The sequence below is a fragment of the Papilio machaon genome, chromosome 14 (genome assembly GCF_912999745.1).
Source record: "Papilio machaon chromosome 14, ilPapMach1.1, whole genome shotgun sequence".
In the NCBI taxonomy this organism is placed as follows: domain Eukaryota; kingdom Metazoa; phylum Arthropoda; class Insecta; order Lepidoptera; family Papilionidae; genus Papilio; species Papilio machaon.
Window position 1 is genome coordinate 2,092,826 of NC_059999.1, and position 18,873 is coordinate 2,111,698.

Genomic DNA, 18,873 nt, shown 5'->3' on the forward strand with positions numbered 1-18,873 from the left:
CGGCGAGCGATCACGTGACGCGGGGAGATAGCGATTGCGGATCTAATAGACTTCATTGCACCAGATGATTGCCTACGCTTACACCGAACTGACGGCACCGTACTCGCGATAAAAAAAACAATACAATTTTTATAGTACAAGGCACAAACGGACTCCGGATAACGTTAAAATAGCAAAGTGACCGGTATGCACACACAATCGCGATTGCGCACACCTCAATAGGTTGTGAAAAATGTAGTCTCAATATTTAGAATAAAAAAAATCTAATTTAAGGAATATTAAATAAATCAAGTGAAATTATTGTTATCATAAGCATCTGTCTATAGAGAATCGTCTGATCTAAGGCCAAGTCTGACGGAACGATGACGGCATCAGTCAATAAATGTATGGAGCGACGGAGCACAATTCCAGCCATTATCCGATAGATTGGCTTTCGACAAGATGTCGAATTCCAGTTGGGATGCCAAGCGGTTCCGGTATTATATCATCTCTATATTTATAAATATTAATACATCTATTTCATATACCTACTAGTATAAATATTTTTTATCAATTAGATCTGTGACATCCTAATCAAATCAAGAGAATTCATAAACGACAAGTTCATTATCTACCCGTGTGGTTGCGGCCGATCTGCTTAACATATATAACATATTGTTCCTATACCAAAGCTATCGAAAGTATAATAAGCATCGCACTTCATAAGACAGAAGGCGCGTAACGCGTACGCATGCACTTGGCAACTGGCGGCGCCCATCAGGCGGTATACACAGCCGCTTCGCAACTCCATTTGATAGAGACGTCTGAATGTCAACGCACCACAACCACACGGTCACCTTGTAGCGCGCGGCCCGGCTCAAATTTAGCCGAATCGAAACAATCTTATCGCGGCCGAGGTCGATGCCGTGCGGTGAGAGTTTTGACCGGCTGAGGTCTACAAACATTAACTGGGCCACATGACGCCTAACTCCAATACCTATTCTTTAATTATTTTATTTTTATATCTCACCGTCGCACTCGGAATCGTCCACTCTAGATTGTTTTAAAGGTTCTTGTTTTAAAACTTCTATTAGATTTTGTTAAGCGCTATTGGTTACTTATTTCGTGTATTTTTTATAAATTGTACTCAAATGAAATTATTGCACAATAAATTCGAATATTGCATCCGTTTGTTTTCAAATACACCGGTACTAGACTAGTACAGTAATAAATGCACAAATTAACATTAACCTTATTACGACTAGACGTCGCGCTTGACGCAACCGGGCAATGCACACAACGCTTTGCCTTCAGAGAAACGGCCACGTGTATCGGAACGTTTATCGTTTACGTTCATTTTGTGTCAGAACAAAGGAAATGCTGCAACGTCACCTTTGACGTCAGCGAACTGATCACGAGACCGCGCCGTGATCAATTACTATAACATAAGGTGCAATTTAACATAATTGTACCCCTAAGTCGTCACTACAAATATAACTAATTTAAACTTATATTTTGGTGCCTCTTCATTTGAAAGTTAGCAGTATATATCGTGGTGTTTTTGCCTATATTTACAGCACGTCAATCATTCACATCAATACATTGTATGTTTCGAGCGTCGCAATATTTATTTTTCCACTACGATTACAATACCATTCTCATACAGCAAAAAAATATAAATATATATTAGTAACTGAAATTATACTCTTGTTTTTATTTTACTGGGAGAATTAGCGTAGGTATATGAATTAGGAAATCTCCCTGACACATCCCTTACTTTAAATATTGTATGCATAAAATAACAATACTCATGTTCCAGAAAACTCCTTAAAGGAAAAAAAATGAATACAAAAGTAACAATTCAGCCGTCGCGACGCTCAAAACGGCGTCACATTGATGCAACTGAATGGTCGGAGAGAGATTTTCAAAATGTTCAATGGTGGTTGAAGAGACCGAAAAAGCGCATAAGGGGCTGAAACTTGGTAACGCAGTGTTAACTGTCTGCAAATTGGACTAACGACTGCGACCCACGAGTTTTGCATCGGTGGGAATTGAAACCGCAATTGCGACGCAAAGGGTTCTAACGTTTGTGAACACTATTTGGAAGTTTTAAAATGTTTTTCCATGTAAAAAAATGTAAAACAGATTAACCTTTTAAATAAATTTTGAATAATTATTTTTTATTTGACAATGAAAAAATACAAACGAAATTCGTTAAAATACATATCAATCGCTCTTTTAGTTTTCAATAATAATTCGTATTTATTCGTTAGGATTTACTAAAAATCCTTACAAATACTTTCTTGAATTACTAAGCGTCCGTAAAAGTTATAAATAAATATACGACGAAACGAAGATTATTGCAAAACATAAAAGAACTAAGATCAAAACTAAGTTCACACCAAGTCAAACTAATTTCCTTCAACAAAAGCATCGTTACGTATTATTTGCTTAACATGAATGAAGTCGAAGAATCCATTAATAACGAGAAAACGAAAAACTCAGAAGTGTGTTGTTCAACGCTCCAGATAGCATTAATTTTAAAAAACTGCAAATATATATGAGGCGTTAGAGATTAATATTGTTAAGGTCCATTTTCGTGTGTCGCGTGTGAGCAGACGGTGCGGACTGAGCGCGCTCGCTCATCGCACAACTGGAGCGTTTCGGCGCCGGCGCACGCGCGCTTTTATTGTTCCTCCTGCCTCTTTACCGCTAACTTTATTATGAGACGTCTGCTTTGAAATTTAAATCACGGTATAGTAACAAATTGCCGAGCGCTAGCCAGGTATCTCATTATCGAAGGTTCATAATTAATGTCCTATGCCTGAGCGATTCTACGCGCTAAGTTTCAACGGCTAGCCAAGAGGAACATAGTATCACTAAAATTAATTATACTTTATCTCTGTACTATGATATTAACGTATTTATGTTATAAAAAAATGTTTTAATAAGGAAATTTATAACGTTCGTCAAAAAGGAAATTCGATTAAAAATATTAAATTATAAAGTTAATACGTGGACGAATAAGAGGGTTGTCAATGATTATGTGGGATTTAAAAAAATAAATTTGAGTTTTCATCAAGTTACAAGGGAACGGGGATTAAAAATAAAGCGTTTAAATGCCTGTCTTCTAACAGAAGAAAGAACAATATTTCAATAAATAGTATCCATTGAAAAAACTAAGCCCATAGTTTGTAACCTTGAGGTCTTTCGCAGGCGGTAGAACATATCTATATATCAACGGCCATCACAATAATATATCTGCTAATTAACTATAAACCTATTTTAATTTTAATAAGACAAGCGAAAATACGTAATTCCCAATACATTAAAAAGGCAAACAGCGTAAATAAAACATTGGATATGTTACGATAGCAAAATATTTGGTAGCGTGCATCGGCATGTGTGTATTAGATCACATGATGCGATTAGTGGCGGACGCACACCTAGGGAGGGGATTATACCGCACCACGGCAGCGACTAGCGACTCCATCAAATAGATCGGCGCCGCGATACCGCCCGCCACCGCCGACCGTCCGTTGGACGCCACCAGCTTCGCCAGCTCAAAACCCCACCTTTCATATTTATACCGCGGTACAATAACATTTATAGGCAGTTAATATCAAACCATATGTTACAAGTATAGAACATAATCGATACCTTATGATGTAGTTGTCATACCGACAATACACAACCACAAAATTATGTTTAACACGGTAAATCCAGAAAAATAACTATCGGATAAATCCGCATCTTAGCGAAAATCTAGGTCCAAAAGAAAACTACGTGAAGCTCCGGAATAGATGACAATGAATAAAAAATTGTTCGACAAACGCTGCTTATAAATAAAAACTTAAAGGTAAATGGTATACAATTAGTTTTACGTAGCGAACATAACACTAATAAATAACATTTGGTGAAATATAGTGATATATGTACATTAGAAAATTTTGAAGCTTCCCACAATTTGATTTTTATCTGGCCGCCCCCAAGTCTGTGTTTCACATTAGGATATTGGTCTCGCGATCAATTCTATTCGAATGGACGGGGCCGACGTAACGCAGCGGAAGCATTTTTGCTGATTGAAGGTGCCGAACAGCCGGCTGAGTAACGCTTTAACAGACGAAAAGCAATGCGACGTTACCTAAAAAAGAGTTGACAGAAAAAAGTTGTAGAAATCAAAGTCTAAAGTTTTGTGAATGCTTTCCTAATGCTTCAAAGAACTGTAAATAAAAATTATTAAGTAAATAATACCATGCGATGTAGTATAGTTTGTGTTGTGTCTATTGAATTATTAGACCATCAATCTCCGCGCGTAATGATAATTATGGCGGCGGCGTAACAACCGTTTAACCGACGTTAAATATTTACACGTTCAGACCAGCACGTGGCTGCGCCAGATGTACTGGTCCTGTATTTAGCATAGATGTAGGCAATTTATTTGTTACTGCATTTTATCCGCGACTTTGTTCGCGCGGAATTCATCTTACTAATATTATAAAATGCAAATGTTTGGATGGATGGATGTTTGTTTTTTTGAAGGTGTCTCCAGAACGCTTGCATGGAGCTCGCTGAAATTTTGCATAGATGTAGAACATAGCCTGAAAGAACACGTAGGCTACTAATTAAGTTTTTTTCTTTAAATCCTCGCGGACGAAGTCGCGGGTGAATCCTAGTCTAATAATGAATATATCCTTTGTTACTCCGTAACTAAAGTAGCTTTCTTATAGAAAAATAATTTTAGATAACGGTGTATTAGTTTTTAAGATTATTCTTTGCGTACCAAAATACAAATCTTTCCTCTTTATCATTGTTAGGGCGAGCGATTAAGGCGAGAGAAGAGAGCCCTCTAATATCCTAATGTTTACAGTTTTGTGATACATTTTACTAAGAAACTATTAATCTTTTAGATTTGCATTTTGGTACAATAATTTTAATTTATTTCCAAATGTGTTATTTATCGTAAAAATTATATTTTACATTAAAAATGAAGATTTAATTTTATTAGAATTTTACTGTATTTGTAACTCATCATAATATATTTGGACAAGGTAGGAAAAATGACTTAGAACCTTCCACACGCACCGCTTTTTGCTAGTATTAGAATAGATATAGATTTGATGATTTGATGGATGTTACCTTGGAAACGCAATAATATGAGTTTATTTTTTCACAACATCATTTATGCCTAAATGCACTTTATTGGCGATTATATTGGAGATAAGATCAAAATTCGTTTTATCTAGAGCCAATTACATACTTCCTTTTGTATGCTATCTCCGTATCTTGTATAGACCTAATATAGTATACATACTAAATAACCAAACAAACGATATAGTCCAAATTGACGTAGGACGTTTGACCCACTTATAATTTTAAAATCAATAAACACTGTTCCAAAAACAAGCGATACCGACACAAGCATACATTAAAATTTAAATTTAATTGGCCACCGATGATCCACCGGTATCACTGAGAGAGGGCGAGCAAGCCCGGCGGGTATTTCAAAATTCATACGCGGAACAAAAGTGTTGGCGGGCGTCGACTCTCCCTTCGATGTAGGTACTTACCTGAAACAATGAAACGTTTTATATGAATGCTTGGGTTTTTTTTTCGAGGAACGCGAGGATGGGTTAGCGGCCTGCGAGATCGATACGAGATCGTGCGGCGAGTGATGCAAGTCATCGGGGTCGTCAACACGCCGCGTGTTTTGACGTACTGAATAATGACGTCAGCCTGACAAGGCCAGTTTTATTGCGAGCCGAGCTTTTAGGACGAATTGTGCCTGGGGTGTTTCTATCACTCTATAGATAAAGGAGAGGGCGAAAACAGAATTTTAGAAAGTGCTTGTAAACACCTTTTCCATTATGCGTACAATTAATGAAAATTTGAAAATATTGAACGTTTTACTTGTCAAACACGTATTGAGTGTAATTTTACATAATAAGTAACATATTATACAATTGTAGGAAGAAATATTCTTTTAAATCGTCAAATATTATAAGCCTAGCAACACCAAAACCCACCATAACATAAAATTATATTTAGACTTGACGTGACGAAAGTGAGATAACAAAATGACGCAATGACGCCTACACAGCTAGAGCACAGTAAATACGCGCAGCAATAAAATAAAACGGACCAGCTGTCCACGAATTCAGTTCTTCTTCAAACGCATGTGTACGCGTTACAGTCGGTAAAATACAAGTTACAAACAATAACATTTCCCGTTGGCGTCGAGGACGCGTCCGTACGTACAATGAACCATTACACAAAGTAAAAAGAAAAATAAATAAAGATAATCGAACTACAGCTTTGGTCGCTGCGTGAACGAATAAAGAGTTAGTTTCCTTTGAACCGATTACAGACAGGTGTGTTAAAAGTTAATCTACTGTCAATGCAATTTGCGTTGTAAAATGAAAAGTAAATGGAATAGCTGGACTTGTATCTCAAATTGTTAGACCACAAATTATTGAATTGGAGAGCAAAGATAAAAACACATTAAATATTTAATAACAACAAAAAAAAAAATGAGTAGCGCAGCATTAATCCTGACTATAATCTTCATCTGTGCCGAATTTGTGCGTTCAGGAGATACCTTCAAACAAACATCCATCCATCCATCTAAACTTACATTTATAATATTATTAAGATTAACTTTACAATAAAGATTTCGTTAACAGTACAGCTATTAATTCAATAGTAATTCAATCATCGCGTTCGAGGGAAATACAAAACAATTCCCATGGATTATGTTATATAAGTATATATTACGAGTTATTGACAGATCGCTATAACGGAAATGATGCTGCCACATGAAACAGATACTTGTCCGCATCGGACACTGCTTATTACAAAGAGAAAGTTATTACAGTTGACGCGATCGCGACCGAGAGCGTATTATTTGTCGTAAATAATTTCAATACATTGCCAAATCTCTATTTTTTTTTCGTTCACAGCGCTTATTATAGATTTAGAAATTTTTCAATTATATTGCAAATTTACATCATATAGAATGTTTATGTTATATTTAATTTTAAAAAATTCCTCCCAAGTAGGGTTGGCGACAGGCAGGCGGCTGGCCGTAAAAACTTAAGCCAAAACTTTAAGGTTCATAAAACCTTGTGTGCCGACCCTACGTAAGTGGGATAAGGCCAGGGAGATGATGATGATGATGAAATCATATAGAATAAAAACGTATGATACTCTGTGATTAAACTGATATACTGCCTTTGTAAATATTTCTAAAATACTTATGCAAATAAAACCTTTTTTTGGCCTATCTTATTAAAACCAGAGTCAAATATCAATTTTCATTTATCCTCTCTGTAGTAGCATCAATACACAAAGGTAATAATCCGACGAAAACCGATAGTGAAATTGTATTCGGCGAGTGAACATATGCCATATTTATTACAACCCCTACTATTGGCGATCCAATAAAGGATTTTCCGTATCGATCGAGTTGGTACACTGATTAATATCGTCTGGCTCCTTCGACCGGCGAATGGATATAGTTCTGTTGGGAACGATTTCGATGCCATCAAATTAGAACGAGCTGTTGTGTCGAGGTTTGGTTACTGTCGATCGTCACGCGTTCGACAACTTATCGGAAGTATCCCTGATTAATTTCATTAACGTATGCCTTCTTTGGACAGGTGAATTGGACACTAAACAAAAATAGTTTTCATCAATTGGCATAAAACTAACTGTAATTTTTTGTGTTATGATTGTTTTAAAGCCCAGTGTTTGATAATTGTTGTATTTTATTATTTAAATTACTTTATATATACCTGGCTGACTTGGTTGCACGTGGTTTGAATAATTTTTGTTGACTCACCCCTGTTAATAACACCTAATTATCACGCAATTAGAGTAAAAGTATTATCAACAAAAAATGTTTACCTATCTCGTATATGGTATCGAAATAAAGCATGTGTTATTCAAATTTGTATTCACGCATAAGGGTGGTTGAAAAAAACGTAGCGGTCGGCTATTTGAAAATTAATTTCATTAAAATGTATTCCCCAACATTAAAGGCCCTACCGCGGTTTTAGTAGCATCTCTCTCGTGCGGCCCGCGGCGTTGTTTCCAGAAATCGAATATTTTCTTTGTACACGTAAACACGTTTTAAATTATCGCCACCATCGAAGATTGGAGAAAAATAAAGTAAAAAAAACCACGCTGTGCAGCGGATGCTCATTTACAAACGTTGCAAATCTGATCAACGAAAGGCACCGTGAAGTTCTGTGAATTTCACAAATTATCTGATGAAATTTGGTTCGTTTTAATGTATCGTTATTGGCTATTATAGTTTGTGTTACTATTCAAGAGAAAGAAAAGAAAAAAACATTAAATCACATATAAAAAGAAAGAATTTTAATATAAAACTAGCTTATAGAATTAATTTTAGATTTGGTGAAACCTAGATCAAGACTTATGTTGGTGACGTTAAACCTTTAACTTGAGGTAACACCGTCATTTGGCAAGTGTCTTCATAGCGCATGTCTGCCTACGGACATTTTGGCATATGATGGCATTGCACGGCGGCTCGAGTGCCGGCCTAGATCTCATTTCTCTACGTTCACCAACAAATATTATTGAGGTCGGCTATTGGTATATTTTAAATAGATAAACAAGTTATTTTTTTTAACTATGCAACAAGATAAAATTGTCCCTTCAAGAAGGAGCAAAAAACATAATGTATTAAGACATCACCTTTAATTTTTCTTCATTTATAGATACAATTGTCTTGTTTTAAACATTTCTAGCTGTAGTAGGTACTGTAAAAAATTCTAATCATGAGAACAGCGAGTACTATTTCTTCAAGGGAAAACAAAAGTACAATTTTTATTTAGGATGGGTGAAACTCCGCAAAAGTATACGATTTTCGAGGAGTGCGAACGTCGATATCGCGCAAGGAAAAGAATTTAAATCCCGCATAAGAGCTCCGGAGAACTTTTAATCCGAGCCAACGTCGAAGGCAACTTTTATTCATGGCGGAACCGATTTAAATTAAACGGGCCTTTAGCAAAATACACTGTCTAGCTAAGAACACATTTTGTGGATATCTGGATGAGATGTTGAGGTTGAATTTTTTTTTTCGATATCAATTACAAAAAGTTGCTTAATATTAATACGGCGACCGAGAATCACAAACACATCATAAATACGGGTATTTAGAGCTTCACTATTGCGTTTTCTATTTGTTTAGAATAACCATCTTAAACCCACGATCACAAAGATGCTAGGCGACTTACTTTTCTACATTAGACTCCACTAATCTTTTATAAGCGGAATCAATTTTGCATTCATAACAATAGCCGAGGCCGACTCTGTGCCTGCTCGTAGTCCATGAGCCATGGCGGCGGCATCTACAAACAATATGTTCCAAAAGCAATTTCCATACGCTAACACGGTACCTGGTTATGGATTATGGATATTGATCGTTAAGAAACATTGCGGATTACAATTCTGTGATCTTTTATATTTACGGTCTATTGCTTCGTGTTACGGTAAAATAGACAATATGCGTTAACGTTATTGAAATTATATGAATAATTAATTACTTATTTACTGAAGGAAAATTGGAGACTGTATTTTGTTTGCGTTGTAAATTTTAATTCATATCGATACTGGTGTAGGGGGATGACGTAGGCCGAGTGTCCCGAGCGAGCGAGCATACATTGTGCATTGACGCATCGAGCCCAGCGGCCCAATTCGATCCGTGACGTAGGAGACGACGCCGCATTCTGGGTCAATTGGCAAACAGCTGACGAAACCGCAGCCGTCGGGTTCTATGTAGCAACCCGCCGTCTTGATTGACAGACGGACTACGGACCGTTTGCAACTGTACTGTTCAAGGTCGCGACGATGCTCTTATTGCAAATATTTCTTGAGATACATACTTTTGTTTTTAGACTTATAGAAAGAAGAAATTTTGTTTTATCTAAAAAAAAAATAACCACAATCCTATTTTAGCAACGAATGATTGAAGGAAACGAAAAATGGAAGTAAAAGGAATATCTTCACAAGAAGCGCTCAATCTATTGATCCTCCGTTCCTAAGGATAAGTGTATCAAGTCTAATTACATCTTTTCAGGCATTAAAAGCTTGTCGGCCATATTTTTAAAAAGATATTAAAAATACACCATAGCGAGGAAGAGCTTTGCTCATTTATCGCCAATGAAATAAAATTAAAAAAAATATCCTTTTAACAACGTGCCTCGACGAGTGTTGCACCGTGCACAAGTCACGCATCGTGGCTGCGGCACGGAGGCAACACGGTGTCGACACTGTAGCAGCACAGTTCAGCATGGCAGAGGGCACTCGATACGCGACGCGGCCGTAACGACTGCGGGCGACGCGCGATAATTAGCACTCCGCGGAAATGTCACGCAAACGGCACAAGGTGTTAAGGTGCCTTTTCAACGTGCCGACAATTGCGCGGCACGTATTAGGACCGAGCCTGAATGTACATAATTTCAGTACAACCTGACATAGCATTGTAGAAAACTTGTTTTATCTTCTTGACCTACTCATGCGGATAATACACATGAGGTCCACAGTTAAGATTTTTTTACTTAACTGAAATAGTTGTAAGCTTAGCTAGTAATCAAGTATGCAATTTTTTAATATTAGGATTCAAATAAGTTGGTTTTTAGTCTAGTATGTACTGAAAGTTGGCGTATCTCGTCATTAATACGTTCTCTAAATATAAAAGTCGTGGCTTTAAATTTAAGAACATTTTTATTTACTAAAACAGATTTGTATTTATATCAGGCCAAAAGAAAGATTTACAATTTTCAAGTGAATACAATTAAGTCTTACTTTACATCACAAGCTTGAAGCAAAGAAGTCGACATTGAACTGAAAGCAATATTTAAAATAATGTATCTCCTTTTCAGTATTCTCCTACTTGAAGCCGGATGTCTTTAGCTTCGTCGTAAATGTATTTTCAATGTATTTGGGTCACGAAAAGAATAAAGTTAAATATAATATACACCGCATTTATACTTCAGTCTATATGAAATTTTCTAACCCGTTATTTTACAAGGAAAATATATATATTAATCATACTATTATTATAAATGGGAATGCTTAGATGGATGATTGTTTGAAGGTATCTCTAGAACGGCTCAACGGGTGGTGATGAAATGATGATGGTGACTCAACGGATTGGCATAGATGCAGAACATAGTCTGGAAGAATACATAGGATACTTTTTTTTAAATTCAGCGCCGACGGAGTCTCGTGTATGATAATTTTTTATTTAGATATAATCTATTAACTATCTATTAACTTATTTAAATAAATGTATGGAACTTTGAGCATCGATATTGAAATATTGAAACATAAAAAGCGTGATTCAGTGTCGATTGGAAAATACGTATCCTTGTGTGAATAATAAAACTCCCAGCGCAAAATATTAATGTTTCCACATAAAACACAATAACATTTTTTCTAAGAACTCCACATAAATTTAACCTATACACGGTGCCATATCCGAAAGCTTTATGATAGCATACCAATGACACATTCGCGAAAGAAGCTTTTATTCCGCGTAAAAGTCATCTCACTTGAGAAATAAATAAATCTATAAGACTCTGTTATTCCTTTTGAAGTATTTTTACGAGTCGATTGTCGTGCGAACGCATCAGGAAATACATCTGACCGATTTCGTCCCGTTTCGGCATATTACTGTACAGCCCGATATGAATAAGAGAAAAGCTAAGTATAAAAACAAAAAAGTAAGTATATACTGAAGCCGCTAAGGTTTCGTTATAAAGATTTATAAATAAACTAGCTTTTACCCGCGACTCTAAAAAATAGAAAACGGGGTAAAAATTATCCTATGTCCGTTTCCTGGTTCTAAGCTACCTGCCCACCAATTTTCAGTCAAATCGATTCAGCCGTTCTTGAGTTATAAATAGTGTAACTAACACGACTTTCTTTTATATATATATAGATTTAGTCATTAATAAGAGACGAGTATAATGTGAGACGAAATTAAAAAAAAAAAATGTTTACACAATCGTCTTCGAGTTAAAGCACCTAGAATATAGTCGGAACAATCATACGGGTATTTTGGATTTTGTACTGGAACAATTGCATGTTAGTAATAGGGTGAGATAAGAATCAAAAAGGAACAATCACAAACTCTGTATATTGGGTACGGTTCAAACAACAAAGCAAACTTTGATCCCTAAACGGGCCACAGGTTGCACCAGCATTCCTGCGGGCCGCCTCAAGCTGCCCACATGTAACTTGTTTAAGCTCGTTACACGCAACCGTAAGCAATTGCCGTTCAAGGGAAATGATTTAACTATTACATAGGATGGATGCGGCGGATCTATTGTGACGACCCGTACGGTCCAGGAAATCTTGAATTATCCTATTGCTTGCATTACGTTCAGATGTTAATCTCTTCAATATTGTAACGCATTTCTCACTTCCGTGTTCATACAGTGTCATATAGGAAATAGACAATGTTTTGTTATTGGAAGGAATATACTTTGAGAGAACAGTTTGGGCTAGAAGTTATGCGACATCGTACATTATAACGATCTTATGAAATGCAGAGTTTGGATTATTGAACTATATAAATTTGGAACGGATAGAGAAGTAATCTACTACTATTTCATGTCGAAATAACTGAGAAGATCAAATCAACATTTTTGCCATATGAGAAAAAGAATGAACTTGTAGACAAGTAAAATCATTAAAATCCTGCAATTTTTATGATTCGGCTTTATTTCATAAACTCAATTATAAAACTTCGGTTTATATAAAAGTCCCGAGAAAAAATCCCTGTTACATTTGAAGCAATCAGTACCGCGTACGTTAGACCTATCGAATGAGCAACAGGAATGCCGGGTTGAGATTGCGGCGGTCGCGCGCCCGACTTTATTGAAAACTATGCTTCCGCATTCCTCACGCCAGTATCCCCGTTACGAGTAAACATAAAATACCCGATACGCGAATAAATCGACACGCACAACTGTTGTTATATCGTATAAGGTTTTTTGTTTAATCTAATTCAAATTCATCGTTAGTCATTTTTAATTGCGCTCCCTTTGTCGAGGTTAAAGTGGATTACACTTTGCGTAGGTAATGGTCGCGGTATGTAATTTACGATTGGATTCGTGATTCAAATTCAAAACCTATTAGGGTTAAATAAAATGCTTGTTACTAAATGACTTTCAGTTTGATTTTGTAGTTCCCCCTTTTACATAGAACTCAACCGCTGTCTTCCCAATTGTTGATAACATTCTTTAGTTTGTTCAACTAAAATTTGAATACAATTATTACTATTTTAGTGGTAAATTATGAAATTACATGTAAAGTCGCGATAAAAATAATAATAAAGTAAAAACGACGCTCCTAAGTATACACGTCTGATGAATAAATGAATAATAGAGGTCGAAGAAGGGAGCTTGCGGCATACCAATTTATCCCGGGGCTGCTAATAATGTGCCGCGCATTTTTCACCGGCGCGCCGCGTGACAAAGATCCTTCCCCATCGGCGGTTCCTAAGTAACTCGAGAATGAATGGTCTCCGTGTATTATACAAACATTAAACACTTAAGTTGGGGTAAGCTAGGTAGACGAATTTTTGTGGCTTCGTGAATTATTGATGCCGGTCGCCTTAAATGCTTAATCTTTAATCCGTTTCACAAATTTGTTAATATTAAAAGTTAGTTTTTTTTTTCTACTAAAACACAAAGAACAGTAGGTATCGATTACTAATTTCAGTGGTAGGTACAATAAATAGGGACGTTTATGATAATGTAATACGAACAACTTCAATCATACACATAAACATATCCTAAATATATTTAAGCATAAGCGTATTTGACAAAATGGGAAAGCTCTTTAGTTGACAAAAGTGCGGTCAGGCTGTGTGTAGTTGGGGTTGCATAGCGGGAGTCTATAATCCAATAAGAGGGAGCGCATCGGGCATCGAGCGCAGGGTCGGGCCACCGGGGGTAGAGGGACGCGGGTAGCGGAGCGCTAGATTCCTATTCCATTAGGTGTCACCGCGGAGCGCAATTTGCAAATGAAAACAACTTATTGAAATTCTTCCCCCGGGCCGCAGCGGCCTCGCTCGCCGGCGCCCGCGATTATTCCAGATGGCGCATGGTGGGAATTTCGCTTTATTAATCTAAAGCTTTGATCGCTTCACTAAATTATAAAATTTACAAACTTTGAAATTACTAGCGACCCGTTCGAGATTCCCGTGGAAAGATAAACTTTTTTAAATCTACAATTCTGTTATTGGAGCATACTTAAGACTTTATGTGGGATATGGAACGCACCTTTAGACGTCAGCACTGGCGTCATATATCTGTCACTTTGATTTAATCTGTGTTAACTACATTTTTACCCTCGCTTCTTAATAAAACACTAATTAATCTAATTTAGTAGTTTTATTAAAATATAACAAGTGGCGACGAGTCTTATTAAGGACCATAAGTGCAGCGACGATAAAAACAGTGAAAGCAACAAAACATCATTATTAACGAAACTGCTAAACATCGACCCGAGTTGTGCACTGGGAGGCGTGGACCGCATATTCATTTTGGAAGAATTTAATATTTTTATGTAACTGTATACTAGTACTGTATATCAGTTTCCATTAAACTTATCATGAGACCGAAAATAACCATGTCAGCTTGTGGTGATATAAGACAGTTTGAGGGAGAGAAGTGGGAGGTATTCAGACAACAACTTGAGTGTTTCATACTTGTCAATGATATCACTGAAGATAAAAAGGTACCCCTGCTTATTACTAAACTGTCTCCAAAAGTATTTGAAACATTAACCTATTTATGTTCACCACTTCAACCATTAGAACTGAAGTTTGAAGAGTTATGTACTAAACTCAAGGAGAAATATGCCAAACCATTATCAACGACCTTGGAAAGAGCAGAGTTCCGGAAAAGAAATCAATTACCCAATGAGAAAATCCAAGAGTATGTATTAGAATTAAAAAAATTAGCAGCAAAATGTCAATTTAAAGATGCAGATGACCAAGTTAAAGAGAAGTTTATGGATGGTGTATCCTCAAAGTTAATTAAATTTGAGCTGATGAAAAGTCAAGTGGAAATGTCATTGGAAAAATGCATTGAAATTGGTAGAACAGTAGAAGCAGCGCTATTACATGCAAATGGATCAAGTGAATCGACAGAAAATATATTCTTTTATCAACAAAGAATAAGAAATACTGGAACAAGACCTAAGCATAAGCAGAATAATAACAGTAAACAGCATAGTATAAAATGTTTTTGCTGTGGAAAAGAAAATCATGTGAAAGCTGATTGTCGTTTAATCAAAAAGTTTTGTAGTGAATGTGGACAACAGGGACACATTTATAAGATGTGTTCTAAGAAACGCCAAATTAGTACCCTGGAAGCAAAGCAACCAGAGGAGGATGCAGAGGAACCTGAAGAAAATGTTATCCAAAATTCATTTCAAGAAGAATATAAAACATACAGTGTAAGCGTAAGTAGGGTACCACCACACTACATAACACTTAATATATGCGGCTTCGACCTCAAATTTTTGTTGGACACTGGTTCAGATGTAACAGTTATGTCTATAAATGACAAAAATTTGTATTTCAACTCTTTAATAATTCAGGATTCTAATGTTTTGTTTAGAAATTTTGACCAGAGCATTACAAAGCCTTTGGGTATTCTAACAAATTTATCTGTTAAATATAATGAGGTCACTAAGATACTTAATATATTTGTTGTAAAAGATAATGCCCCCAGAGTTATTGGTCGAGATTGGTTAAATGAATTAAATCTATGGCCCCCAAATTTGAGTAATAATTTTGAGATTGGAACTAATTTAATACAAAATGTTTCAGATGCACAACAACTAGTTAAATCTGAGTTCGCAGAAGTATTCAGCCCGGGTTGGGGGAATTTTAAAGGAGAAACAATATCCTTAAAACTAAAACCAGATGCCAAGCCTCGTTGTTTACCAGTAAGGCGAGTACCATTTGCACTTCGAGAAAAGGTAAATAATGAAATTACTAGACTATTAAATAATGGTCGTATTACTGAAGTGGAACAAAGTGAATGGGGCACTCCCGTAGTGCCCATTCTAAAACCAGATGGCTCAGTAAGACTATGTGGCGATTATAAGTTAACTGTAAATCCATGCTTAGAGATTGATCATTTCCCACTACCACATGTGGATGACATTTTGGATACTCTCAAACAGGGCGAATATTACTGCGAATTAGACTTGAAAGAGGCCTACTTACAGGCACCGCTTAGTTCAGAAAGTAAAAATTGTACCACTATAGTAACCGAAGCTGGAACATTCAAATATAATTATTTACCATATGGTGTTAGTTCTGGCCCAGGAGCCTTTCAACGTTTAATGATGAGAAAACTTAAAAATATCCCTAATACAATTGTATTCATAGACAACATTTATATTAAAGGAAAGGATGTACAAGATACATATGAAACTTTGTGTCAGGTATTAAAAAAGTTACAAGATAGTGAATTTAAATTGAAGCTAGAAAAATGTAAATTATTCACAACTAGTTTAGCGGTTTTTGGATTTCATGTAAACAAAAATGGCATTAGTGTAATTAAATCAAATATTGAGCCCTTGTTGAATGCAAAAACGCCAACCAATTTAACACTACTAAAGTCATTTTTGGGTAAAATTAGTTATTATGCTCGTTTTTTAAAAAATATGGCCACTGTGTTAACACCACTATATGAATGTACACAAAAAAATAACTTCAGTTGGACATTAGAATGTGAGAAAGCTTTTCAAATTATTAAGAGAAAATTAGCATCAGCGGGTAACTTAAGGCATTATGATCCTACATTAGCACTAATCCTAACCTGTGACGCTTCAGACACAGGCCTGGGAGCAGTGCTGTCTAACAGAGATGAAAATGGTGTAGTCAAACCAATAGCTTTTGCTAGTAAGAAATTAAATAAAGTTGAACAGAAATATGCAACAATTGATAAGGAAGCATTAGCGGTTGTTTTTGGAATAACGAAATTCTATAATTACATCTATGGACGGTATTTTGAACTAGAAACGGATAATGCAGCTTTAGTGCGAATATTCGGCCCAACAAAAAGTATTCCAAAAATGGCCGCTAAGAGATTACAGCATTATGCCATATTTCTCTCTGCGTTTAATTATAAAGTTCGACACATTAAGTCATCAGAAAATCCAGCAGATTTTTTGTCAAGAATAGTAGAGAATGAGAATGAAAAATTAGAAATACATTCCTTATGTGCCACAGCAAATTCTAGTATAGTTTGTTATACTAATGAGTCACAAATGGATACATTAAATTGGAAGAAAATACAAATAGAGTCAAAAAAAGATAGAGTATTTTCAAAAGTAATTAGGTATTTAACAGATGGTTGGCCAGAAAAAAAAGAATTAGATAGTGAAATATTACCATTGTATAATAGGAAAACTGAACTAACTTTAGATAGAGGATGTATATTTTGGGGCTATCGTATATTAGTGCCACAGCCCATTAGAAAAGCAGTGTTGACTGAATTGCATAAAAGTCATTTTGGTATAGTCCGAATGAAGGAAATTGCACGATCCTACTTTTGGTGGCCTTCGCTAGATGTAGATATAGATAATATAACAAAAGAATGTTTGATATGTTTACAAAATTGTAAATCACCTCCACAAACCCAGAAACCATGGCCTATACCCCCATCTCCTTGGTATAGGATACATGCTGACTTTTTGGGACCTTTTTATAACAAGATGTTTCTAGTTGTAGTAGATAGTTTTTCAAAATGGCCCGAGGTATATGAAATGTCAAATATTACAAGTAACCGTACAATAGATGTTTTTAAAAGTTTGTTTACTCGATTTGGTTATCCTGTTCATCTTGTTACTGATAATGGTCGTACATTTACTAGTCAAGAATTTTTTAATTTCTGTAAGTCAAACCAAATTAAACATACGTTTACCCCACCCTACCATCCGGCAACCAATGGTGCGGCGGAAAGATTTGTGGAAACATTTAAATCAGCTATAACTAAAATAAGAGAAAGTGGTCACAGTTTGGTCTCAGCCGTAAATTTGTTTTTGTTTGATTATAGAAGCACACCTCAGCATACAACTGGAGTGTCACCATCTCGGTTAATGTTAGGTAGGGAAATTAGAAACAGGTTTAGTCTATTGCGACCACCACCCATATCTGATATAGTGCAGGAGAAAGTGGGAAAGAGAGAGGAAGGAAACAGACAGCTAAAATTTGAATTAGGACAGAAAGTTATGGTAAGAGATTACAGGAAGGGTGGCAAGCCATGGGTTCAGGGTTTGATAGTAGAAGACTCTATACCAGGTGTAAGTTACATAATTGATGTAGAAGGTGTAAAATGGAAACGACATGTGAATCAAATGATGGCTTGCTCACAGTCATTAGAATATGTACAGGCAGTTGATTAAGATTTTTTGTGTAAGATTATTTTATATGTAAGTTTAACAATTACTGTTTATTTAAGTTACTTCTAATAAATTATAGTTACTAAGATTTAAGCTTGGAGTTAGAATAGATGGGGGAGAGTGTGGGATATGGAACGCACCTTTAGACGTCAGCACTGGCGTCATATATCTGTCACTTTGATTTAATCTGTGTTAACTACATTTTTACCCTCGCTTCTTAATAAAACACTAATTAATCTAATTTAGTAGTTTTATTAAAATATAACACTTTACATCATGACATCAATATTAATGTAGACTCGTTTAAACTAGTCAGATGATGAAGGACATCACTCAATCTTTTTAAATCCCTTTTTATTAAGACTTAATTGCAGTACGTATTTATTTATTTTTTAGTTTTATTTCAGGCGAATCGATAACAAACGAAACATGGTA

At 35.9% G+C, this 18,873-nt stretch overlaps 2 protein-coding genes across 5 annotated transcripts in view; one reads left to right on the plus strand and one right to left on the minus strand.

Moving 5' to 3' along the window:
* LOC106719816 (serine/threonine-protein kinase minibrain) overlaps nucleotides 1-18,873 on the minus strand; it is a 112,094-nt gene that overhangs the window by 26,558 nt on the left and 66,663 nt on the right. The gene's annotated exons all lie outside the window — the stretch shown is intronic.
* On the plus strand, nucleotides 14,635-15,922 carry LOC123721639. Of its 2 annotated transcripts, none has more exons than XM_045680885.1 (2): nucleotides 14,635-15,483; nucleotides 15,854-15,922. In XM_045680885.1, the coding sequence occupies exons 1-2, from the start codon at nucleotides 14,647-14,649 to the stop codon at nucleotides 15,866-15,868; spliced, it is 852 nt and encodes a 283-aa protein (XP_045536841.1). In that variant the 5' UTR covers nucleotides 14,635-14,646; the 3' UTR covers nucleotides 15,869-15,922. The 2 variants fall into 2 exon arrangements, with proteins under 2 accessions (XP_045536841.1, XP_045536842.1); XM_045680886.1 differs by having other exon boundaries at nucleotides 14,635-15,477; nucleotides 15,854-15,912.

Coding starts and splice junctions, on each gene's coding strand:
- LOC123721639 (XM_045680885.1), top strand. CDS start 14,647: ATGTCAGCTTGTGGTGATATAAGACAGTTTGAGGGAGAGAAGTGGGAG.